The 11,150-nt window shown below is 37.9% G+C and overlaps 1 protein-coding gene across 1 annotated transcript in view; it reads left to right on the forward strand.

The window, feature by feature from the left end:
- The window catches only part of LEO1 (Leo1, Paf1/RNA polymerase II complex component, homolog (S. cerevisiae)), a 13,083-nt gene extending 4,392 nt beyond the window's left edge, over nt 1-8,691 (forward strand). Inside the window, exons 5-12 of the mRNA XM_009330994.1 lie at nt 450-595; nt 1,993-2,077; nt 2,425-2,519; nt 2,798-2,932; nt 3,540-3,675; nt 3,977-4,163; nt 4,441-4,538; nt 8,430-8,691. Of these exons, the coding sequence (XP_009329269.1) occupies nt 450-595; nt 1,993-2,077; nt 2,425-2,519; nt 2,798-2,932; nt 3,540-3,675; nt 3,977-4,163; nt 4,441-4,538; nt 8,430-8,534 (987 nt within the window). The 3' untranslated portion in view covers nt 8,535-8,691. The remainder of the gene's footprint in view (nt 1-449; nt 596-1,992; nt 2,078-2,424; nt 2,520-2,797; nt 2,933-3,539; nt 3,676-3,976; nt 4,164-4,440; nt 4,539-8,429) is intronic.
- The last annotated feature ends 2,459 nt before the right edge of the window (nt 8,692-11,150 follow it).

The raw sequence follows: 11,150 nt of genomic DNA on the forward strand, positions 1-11,150 counted from the left end.
AAATATACTGAGTAGTTTTGATTGTCATCAAGGGAAATACAAAGTCATAGCTGTCTTTGGTGCCTTAGTACAGCTATTTGAGAAATATTTTCATTTTGGGTCTTGATGATAATACATAAAAATATTTTTTTTTATCTGGGAAAAGTTGTCCCCCGTTTACTCTCCAATGCGTAGCTGAAAACTGTATGTCAGCTCCTTTGCTGTCTCCTTACTGTCTTTGGTCTCTTGAGTTTGCACTGGTATTTGAAATCACTTCAAGTGGCACGTGAAAATGCTGAACTGGATTGCTTTCACTGAAAATGTGCAAGCTCCTTCACCCAAAGCGTCCCCGTCTCTCGCTGTGCATATGCATGACTTTTTTCTTCAAGCAAAATGTAAGTGCTTATTAGAGCACCAGTAGCCAGACGGACTTTTTTCACTCACGCTCCTATTCGCCTTTTTTTCATTAGGATGAGAATGGACTGAGTCAAGAACAGCAGGAAGAAGAGCCTATTCCAGAGACTAGAATAGAGGTAGAAATACCAAAAGTAAACACAGACTTGGGTAATGATTTGTATTTTGTGAAGCTGCCCAACTTCCTTAGCGTGGAGCCCAGGTAATTGCACATTAAATACATGATTGATGAGGTTTTTTAGTGTTCCCCTATATTGCTTTTGTTTTAGTAACACAATTAAATATGTTGGCCATATTTAAAATAGTTGACATTAAGTTGCACGCTTTTGGTTGTTATCAGTCAATAGCAGTATCTATTGTTGTTGTCTGATCAAGTGCTGAGTAATTTTCTTATGAGCTTGGGTTTCAGCTTGATTGAATAACTTTTTGTCTTTAAAAAACAAACACAAATATGATTTAATTGAAAGCACATGCTATCACTTGAATTTTAAACACGGGTTCAGACTCTCAGAGATGTGAAAGCCAAATGCACGGGATCTTTATGCACTTTGGAGTGATAAAAACATCATTTTGAATTTTAGAATAAGCCCTTTTTTATTTGTGTGTGCTAAATGTGCTATTTGACTGTGAAGAGGCTGATTACTCATTTTCCTATTTACCTAACCCAAGCTAAAGAAATTTTCTGGAATTGATAAGGAGAAACAAAATAAATTATTAGAGCTGTTTGTGATAGGTTTGGCCCTAAAGCCCACCTTCAGCACTTCTGGTAAACTGCTCTTAAATCCGTCTCTTTGAGTGTTTTGTTAAGCAACTTCATTGCATTGTTTAATAGGAGTCGTGTTAGCTGGCAGTGTAGCATTGTTTTTGTTATACATTAGTTAAATCATTCTTCCTGGATTTCATGCTATAGACTCTTTCAGCTGTAATCAGTGAGGGAAGTCCTCAGGATCTTTGGGTCAGACAGGACTGAAAATAGAATTGTACGGTAGCAGAGTCTCTTTATCACTTCTTCCCCTTGCAGCAGCCTGGAAGCTATGAGGAAGGAGGCTAGGGAATAGCCTTCCCCCACTCACTCCCACCCCAGTCCTCAGGTTTTTTGAGGGAAGAGGGGAAAAACAATCTCATCTTCCTTTCCCTTTCGTTGGTTGTGAGATTCAAATAAAAAACCGACAAAGCTTGTGCTCTTAGAAAATCCCTAATTCACCACATTTATAAGATGATAATTTTTCTTTTTGTTTTCTCTGTATAATATTGTATATATTTTGTTCCCGACTGAACCCTGACCTCATCATCCTGATACTAAGGAAACAGTACTTTCTGAGGCAGACTTGCTTTCTTTAGCTAGAGCCATTTAGAGGGTCTGAATGTTAAAGTGGCTGTAATTGATGGTAGGGAGGACACTTGGGTAGGCCTCCCGTGGTGGAGAACCAATGCAGTAAATTACATTACTGCAGAAATGGCCGTCTTGCGGCTGCAGTGCCTACTGTTGTGTGCAGTGTATAATTTAAACCTTTCAAGCACCTGTTATTTTGCACAACTCTAGAATAATCTGGATTAATTTTTAGAAGAATAAAGACTCTATTGTATAATTTATTGCAGACCTTTTGATCCCCAGTATTACGAGGATGAATTTGAAGATGAGGAGATGCTTGATGAAGAGGGTAGAACTAGGTTGAAACTCAAGGTACAATGTTAATTTTCTTTTTCTTTTTTACACTTATCTAGCCGCATGTCTTCAAAGTCTGCTTCAGGTATTTCAAAATGGTGTTTTGAGTTACGGTTCAGATTATGAAAGTGTGGAGCAGTTCAGCGCTGAGAAAAGTTGATCCATTTTAGTAATAAATTAAAAACAGGCTTGACGGCTGCGTTTCACCTATAAAAGCGATACCTTTCACCTTCATTTCTTTGCATCGTGCAGCAAATTATCTAGCCTTTCTAACTGTAACTCTTGACCTATATAGAGTATATTTTACCACAGTATTCCTTACTATGAGTTAGAAAAAGTGTTCTGGGTTTTTTTTTTCCCCACAGGTAGAAAACACGATACGATGGCGGATGCGACGAGATGAGGAAGGGAATGAGATCAGAGAAAGTAATGCACGGATAGTCAAATGGTCGGATGGAAGGTTAGCTTGGACTTTTTGCTATTGAAGGAATACAGTTGTTCTTACGGTGAAGTGCCGTGGCGTGCAAAATTGGAAGGTCAACAAACTTTGATGTCAGTTCTCCACAGCAGAAATTATTTTAGTGCTTTGAAAATTTTATGCTCTGCTTAGTTTGGCTGGAGATCTAATTATTGGCTGTATATAAAAAGGAGACATGAAGGCTTTCTCCATTTATAAATGAGGCAAAAAATAGACTGTAGTGGCTTTCTCAAGTAACTGATACATGAATCTCTTTTAAGCATGTCTCTCCACTTGGGCAATGAGGTCTTTGACGTGTACAAGGCGCCGCTGCAGGGAGATCACAACCATTTGTTTATCAGACAAGGGACAGGTCTACAAGGACAGGCTGTTTTCAAGACAAAGTTAACCTTCAGGTAAACATGCTATTGTATATCAAATGTGGATACTACTTTTGCAATTAAGTGTTGGTAACTAGTATATACAAATTAGAGATACCAGTTCGTAAACCTTCAGAGCTTAACTGTTTAATAAGAATGTGCTATTTTCCAAAGTCAGTATTTTGATAAGATTTTTCCTAAATTAGGTGTCCCAGTTTGAAAGGTTAATATGCTATTTGCTGCAGTATGTAGGCTACATCTATTTTCTTATATATTTTTTAATTTGCATTTTTAAGTGCAAGTCCGCATCTGAATCAGAAAGACTATTAATATTGCCTGAAATTAACCTTTCTTCTGATGCACAATTGCTATCGAGATGATGATTATGTCTTGGGATATTGATGTGAAATGTGAGGATGATTATTTAGGCTGGTAATGGACTGCAGATGGTTTGCTGAGAGGGGAATTGGTGCCTCCAGTAGCTGTTACAATGCACATAAGTAAATAAATAAATGAAAGGATGATGCTTTTACTTCTGTGCAGATGAATCTTTGAAATCTTAAGTATGCCGGCCTTACCGTTGTCCTTTAAAAATGGATACATTCCTTTACGAAGTATTTAACCCATAGCAATTTTCTAACAGGCCACACTCTACGGACAGTGCCACTCACAGGAAGATGACTCTGTCTCTGGCAGATAGATGTTCAAAGACGCAGAAAATTCGTATTTTGCCAATGGCAGGTCGCGATCCAGAGTCTCAGCGCACAGAAATGATTAAGGTATTGTGGCACGGAACTCTCCTATCTGCTGATTTAATCTAAAGAATCACAACTGTAATACAGCTGAACATTTCTGAACATTTTATGACTTCATGAAAAACCAAGTGTATTTTGGAGTTACAGACAAGAGTTGTCAGCCATGGGTGCAGTTTGCTTAACCTTACAGACGACAAAAAAAGTCAGAATATGTACAGTCTTTACACTGCTGTGAAATTATTTCAAAAGCTACAGTAGAATACAAGGTGCTCTTCAGTATTTTTTTTTCCCTCGGTCTTTATATATTGCTTCTTTCTTTGGACAGAAAGAAGAGGAGAGATTAAGAGCTTCCATTCGTAGAGAATCTCAGCAGCGAAGAATGCGGGAGAAGCAGCATCAGCGTGGTCTGAGTGCAAATTATTTAGAACCTGATCGCTATGATGAAGAGGATGAGGGAGATGATGCAATCAGTCTAGCAGCTATCAAAAACAGATACAAAGGTGGCATCAGAGGTAATAATAAACCTTACCAGCACGTAAGTAGGGCCTGTGTGATTCAGATGGATTAATTTCACAGTGGAGTCCTGGTAAGATGGTATTTTGCCAGTTCATGTGATACATGAGGAGACATGAATTCAGTTCGTATAAGTTTATTTTGTTTACCCTGGGGTTAGATTCTGCCAGCTTTTTGTGGGACTTTTTAATTAATTTTTGTGGGAGAATTATTTTTAACAGTTTCTCTTCTTCACCGATTTCAGATAAATATTTGTCTTTTCATTTTTCTCTGTAGAGGAACGTGCTAGAATCTACTCTTCTGACAGTGATGAGGGCTCAGATGAAGATAAAACACAAAGACTACTCAAGGCAAAGAAACTTACTAGTGATGAGGTAAGAAAAGGATTTTGTTCTTAAGCTACTCATTTTCAGTCAGGAGCATTTCCTGCACTAAATCTAATTTTTTAAAGCTGAGACTTTTGTAGTTTCATTTATGCTGTGATGAATGTATTATTTGACTTGGCATGCTTTCCATGGTAATTAATCACCAATTTCTTATACGCTGCACTAGTTCATAGACCTGAGCGATTCCCAAAGGAGGTCACTGTTGTTACTGCTGATTTAAAGACGGAAAAATTTATGCAGAGTTATGTAAAATGACTTTACCAAAATTATGCAATGAGTGAGAAGACTTAATATCGGAATCTTAGTGCAGTGTTGTCTCCTAAGCTACATGGTCCTCTCCTGTTTATTATGGAAATAGCGGAAGCATTTTCACATAGTAATTCTGCTCTTTTTAAATAGAAGAGTTAAACTGAATTAAAAAGAGTGAATGTCCATTGCTAAATAGACGTTATCCATCGCCCAAGTATCATCCTAAACATGAGGCCGTGATCGAGTTAACTGTTAGCTACAGCGGTGGTCTTCTAAAGTGTGTTTTATTGGTTTGTAATTTATCACTGCTGGGTATAAGCAAATGAATCTTTGTGTATATCACGTCTTGAGGTTTAGTTCATTTCAAGTAATGTCACTTCTGATACAGCACTGCAGTGTAACACTTTTCAAAATTGACGGATACCGTTCCTGAGATTAAAACAACTATTTCCATCCAGTGGTAGAAGCGGAGCCAGGAAGCATATGGACTCTGGCCTGTATCAGCTATACCTGTGTAGTCTGTTTTCCTGACCCTTGCTCCTCATTGTAAAATGCTTCCGTGGCAAAGAGCCACAGGACATTTACTGTGTACCTTGGGAAGCTGAAAGAAGAGGGGATTTTGGAATTCAGGACAAAGGGCAATTGGCTCTGGCTCCCAGGCTTCCCACTGCCCTGGTCAGGAGGGAATTGGGTTGGGTCAGGTGTTTGGCCTGCTTGGTTTTAGTAGCCCATTAGTTTGCTTTCTTTTAGACATCGCCAGCTCTGTAGTACTGTAATCTTGCTGTTGATCAATATAGCGCAGCCCCAAGTTGCAGCCGTGCTTGCATTTCTCTGAAGCCCAGCGTGGTTTAGGAGCGGTAGTTCGGACACACCGGAGCTCTGCTGATAGTCACCTTCACTTACGTGGCAGAACAATAAATACAAATTAACTTAGCTTCATAGGTTCTTATTACTGCCTCGTAGGTTATGAGAGATGTTTTTACACTGGCATGCTAGTTCGATTAATCTCCCTGTCCTGTTTTACTGTAAATTATATTTTATTTAAATGTTTATGCATAGGATATCATGCAGAAGTTTAAAAAAAGGAAGTTTGAGTCGGTCGGTGTAAGCTTACGGAATATTTTTTTAATGCTTTATATCACCGTTTCCTTTAAGAGATTATTTTTAAATGTTTAAATTATTTTAACCATTGCCCTAAGATGTCTTTCAGTTGATTTCCTACAGTCATTCCTAGTGTGCTACTCTAATAGCTGCTGAAGTGGCTAGAACTTATTCTTGAATTTTAGAGGCTTCCATAAAACATCCTTTTGTTCTTAAAAGAGTAATTTTGCAGCATAGTTTGCTATGTGTCTTTCTAGTGAATGAATGCATGTCAGACTTCGGTAATCACAGCTGCTGAAATTCCAAAGTTGTGTTTAAAAATGACTGAGGTATGACATAGTTTTCAGTATGGCACGTGCCTCTATAATGTAAGAAACCTTAATTTTTGAAGGAGTAAGCTTGTTCTCATTTGCATTTCTGTGCTGTGCTTCCTGTAAACTTCTCGGGAGGCATGTCTCATTTCCCAGCCTGTTGGATGTTTGCTACATTCTGAATGCACGTTCTTGCTGTCGTGACACTACTTCTCTTCTACTGTCAGCTGAGTATTTGCACTAACAGGCATTGTAATACGAAGCAGAAGTAAAAATTAGTTTTTCTTTTAAAGGCAGATTCTGGCTTTTTATTATACAGCGAGGAAAATTTTAATATTTCGGAAAATATGACAGTAATCCTGGAGACGGCCATAGTGAGGCATGTAGACAAAACTGTAATTTTGTGAGCTCTGCTAGTGTTTGTTAGTAGAGATTGAGTTGTTTATTTGTAAGACACTACTGGTTGTTGGTTTATGACATAGCAACGTCAGGACTTCGCAATTCCAGTCTCTCGGAAGAAAAGGTCTAGTCAACAGCATTTCTCTGCTGCTTGAGGAACAACAGCCTCCATTTTAAAATTACATGACTTAAAGGTAATATTCCCATCAGGGCCACGGAGGGGTGCTACAGTATTACGAACAAAAAACCAGTGATGCACCACTACTTACTTTCAGCCACCGCGTAGGAAGTATGGTATTTGTAATACGTATCCGCGTACGTGAAACACAGACTTCCTTGCACAGAGACGTGCTTTTATGTGCTGTCAGTCAACAACACAGCGCAAATCTTTGTCCTGGTAACAATTTGTTACCATTACTGAAAACATCAATCTATTATTAATACGCTTGATCACCACATGGCAAGTAGTTTTACTTTTACCATAATTAATGGGGATATTCTGCTAAACAGGAAGATGAATCATTTAACAATACCCTAGCTAGATTACAAGAGAATGCTTGTTCTGAGGAAGAAGCTATCATTGAGGATTCTCACCCCTACTCATGTCTGTTTTCCATGCTTAAAATTCATTCCTAACTGAGATTCTCACTGTACTAACTTAATATGTTAATATAGAATAAAACGCTTTGAATAAAAAAATATTCATTAGAGTTCTGGAACTCTAATAATTCATTAAAGTTCTAAAACTCAATCTTTGCTGCTTCTTAAAATGCAGGTAATATGTCTTGCTTTTTTAAAAAAAAAACCAACAACAAAACCAACAAATGGAAAAAGGGATGAGGTTACTTAGACCTGAGGGTATTTTTAAAGATAGTCGTCTTCTTAAACAATAATTGAGTTACCACTTGTTCTTCATGTCAAAATTGAGTTTTGCATTAACAACTAGTGATTTGTAGTTTGATTAAACATTTTCATAGCATTCTGATTTAAAATGTTGTTTGGAAGGATGATTTAAACTGAACTGGTGTAAATGCACATGGAATAAAAATCAACCTGTTGCCTCTACGTTTAGGTGCTAAAAATTGGGCATCAAGCCTATGAAAGTCATTACCCGTTTGCAAGCAATACCGCAATTAACTCAATGATTTGAGTTCCTTTGACCAGCTTTGAAGCCTCCTAAACTACTCTTTTTCTTGGACTGTTACTGGTGGTGATCCTCAGTACTAGTGGTTTCCCATCAGTCTTTTTCCTTTATGCCAGAGAGTGGTTTAGTGTTTTGTTTTGTTTAATGAACAAACAAAATGCCTACCCCCTTACTGAATTTCTTTGCTTCAGTAGCTCTAATTTAGGGCGTACAAGTGTCAATAGTCTGAAAACCTAGCAAAGCTACGCAGGCTGCCCGAAGGGAGAGCTTCTGCATGTTGAAAAACTCACTACAAATTCTGGGAATTACCCATGCTCGTAAGACTTGCTGAGAATGATACTGCACATGCCATAAATCCAGATTATGACACAAATGACTTCCATGCCGCAGTTCAGTTTGAAGCAGATACGGTTGCATGTCCGTGGAGGTAAGTGGAGCTGCAGCTGTATGATGGACCCTCTCAGGTCGGGGTTTGAGACTGGTAGCAACATTGACTGAACTTGAAGCAGTGATACGTAAGCAGTCCTGCGTCACAGTAGCACAAAATGGAAAAACTAGAACTAATAATTTTGCTTTTCTTACAAGAAAGACTTTGAGGTCTTTTTGTTGTTCTTCCGAGTTTTTTTATTTTGGCTTGAAGTATGTTGGTTTATTTTTGTCCTTTTTTGCCTTTAGGAAGGTGAACCTTCTGGAAAGAGAAAAGCAGAGGATGATGACAAAGCAAGTAAGAAGCATAAGAAATACGTGATCAGCGATGAAGAGGAAGAAGATGACGATTAATATTAAGGAAGCACAAAAGTTGATTTTTTTTTTTAATTATATATATTTATATATATATTGTACAGTTCTCTTACAGCAAAGATGTAAGTAACCATAATGGGGTTATTTTGATAAAGGAAAATTCCACTGAAGTCTGTGTTTCTGGTGTGAATAAAGTTTTTTGACTTCCTTTTATTTTTTAAGATTTTTCTCTTATTGTAGCAACTGTTGCACCAGGGATCATCACAGTGCCGTTTCTTATCTTGCACAGTATATTTCAGTTTTGAGAATTGTAGTAACTAGTTATCCCAGTGAATTAATCAGTGATTTTTACTGAGTTCATTAGGAGAAACCATTCTAATCTCTATAGAATGCTTAAATGATAAGTTTGCCTAACAAGGGTATGGCGATTTAGCTTACCGTTTGTATGGAAGGGTTGGAAGAACATATGAGTGGTACGGTACAATTCTGTGTTTTTCCTAGATATTCCTTGTTTCCTGTTGACTGTGGACAGTACGTTACTATGCTGGTATATTTTGATGACTGAAAATACTTCTTAGCATGTTTGAGTAAACTGTGAAGTTCCTGCCGTTAGAATAGTTAACTGATCACGTAAGACATTTATTTTTCATGCATTGAAGCCCAGAATGAAAATCCGCATCTTGCCTGAGCGTTAATAATAATAATAACAACAACAACAATAATAATAATTGGCACATGCTCATGATGTAAATGTCAGAGTAAAAGCACTTATTTAAACAAAACTAAGCAATTTCTGTAAGCAGAGATGAAAGTCTCCTTTAAAAGGTGAAGTGAACCACAGTGCAAAAATATATCCTAACAGTAGTGTCTCATAATTTCATCTAATCCTTATGGTGCTATTTCCTATTGTTCCTGGTGAGTTTTATAAATAGGTTTGTTTAGCTGGGAAGTCACTGAAGGAGAATGTTCTGGACAGAATCATTGCTGCTTGTACGCTATTTCTAAACACCTTACTTGATGGTGCAATACCAGTTGTAAAGTGGGGAAAAGCTACAAGAAATACCCGAACTTTTCCACGCTTTCTTTCCAAGATGAAATACACAACACGTCGTTTCTCTCGTTGGTGAGAGCATTCAGATGTTGTCTGTGTTGCTTTTTTAACTGACTTTTCACACAGTCCTACGGAGTTTGGGTGCGACTTGAAAGAGGTAACGGGAAGAAAACAGAATTAGCTTAACGCCTCTTTAAACAAAACCATTGACTGATGCTGTGAAAAGTTTATTATGTGGATTTGTGTTGCATAAGATGAAATAAAGTAGCTGATAGTTCTAGAAGAAGGGCTGTTACCCACCTCTCTCCTGCCCAGCTGAATTCTGCTGTTTTATAAAACAGTAGAAGGGTGCAAGTGCCTCATAGTGACCATTTTGCTCTCGTGACATTCCCTCGTTCTTTGAGATACAGCTGTCAACCTGGACATCTTGCTTTTGTCATCTTTAATTAGGCTAGTAGTTTATCAAATCACTCTACCTCCGTTTCTCCTGCCTGGAAGGTACGGGAAGCGTTGTAGCTGCAGTGGCACGGAGCTCTGCATGTGTTAATATATTCTGCTGAGCAGCTGACTGCAGTGTAGACATTTGCAAGTATGAAAACAAAGTGAAAGATCTCAACTCGGAAGTCTGAGTGCCTGAGAAACTGTTCTTTTTTTCTATAATTAAATTGTTATCTACGAGTTCCTGTGTCTCTTTAATGTGCAGATAAAACCTTTCTCCGTCTGGGGGAATTTTGACCCTGTGATCCTCCTTAGTTTAGACCTCTGTCGGGAGGCCTCTTCCTTACATGAGGTTACCTGCTTTTCATTTGTACCCTTCTCAGGAAGAAGCCACCTGGATTCAAAGGGCCTCATTCCATATGGATGTAAGATGCTGTACTTTCACATAAAAGCCTCCCAGATACCTCTTGAACAACGAAGTTGGTGTATAGAAACACGCCACCATTTCACTGGTGATGTCTTTGCGTTTATGTCAGTTTAGTTAAAGTGTTGGCTATTTATATTTTTACTACACTCCTAAGAGTGAAAATGCTTTAATCGCTTTCATAGGTTTGATGCTGACTAAGCCTTTACTAAGTGGTCCACTTCAGCTTCCAAAAAATGAGGCTTTTTGTGGATTACAAAGATGAAAAGAAGTAATTTTTTACACTGACGTCTTTTGTAAATTGCTCTTTTAAAGTCTTATTTAAACGTGGAATTTTAGAAAGTGTTTTCTCAGCTTAAATTGGTTTAACAGTCATCTTGTAATTAAAGTCACTTGAATGAACTTAGTCTTATCCACAGTATTCTTTTAGTTGTGAGTCTAATGTATAGTTTTATTTAACTCGACGACAGTTTTTACTATCCCTTTTCCCAGCCTCCAAGTATGAGAGAATTACCTGGAATTGGTTCGTTTTACCCAAATTAAAAATGTTAAGCCAAAGGAAAGAGACTGTAGACTGAACTGTGTTTACTCTTGTACTGCCTGCTCAGAATACTTCTTCCAGAAAGGGCATGATTTGAACAACTTCCAAAAAAGACGCGTTTCTTTGAAGAGCTGATTCTAAGCTACTAAGTGTGAGTACTAGTTTTTCTGGCTAGTGGCAGGATATCGGATGAATTCTCTT

Source organism: Pygoscelis adeliae, unplaced genomic scaffold (assembly GCF_000699105.1).
Source record: "Pygoscelis adeliae isolate BGI_AS28 unplaced genomic scaffold, ASM69910v1 Scaffold318, whole genome shotgun sequence".
Taxonomy (NCBI): Eukaryota; Metazoa; Chordata; class Aves; order Sphenisciformes; family Spheniscidae; genus Pygoscelis; species Pygoscelis adeliae.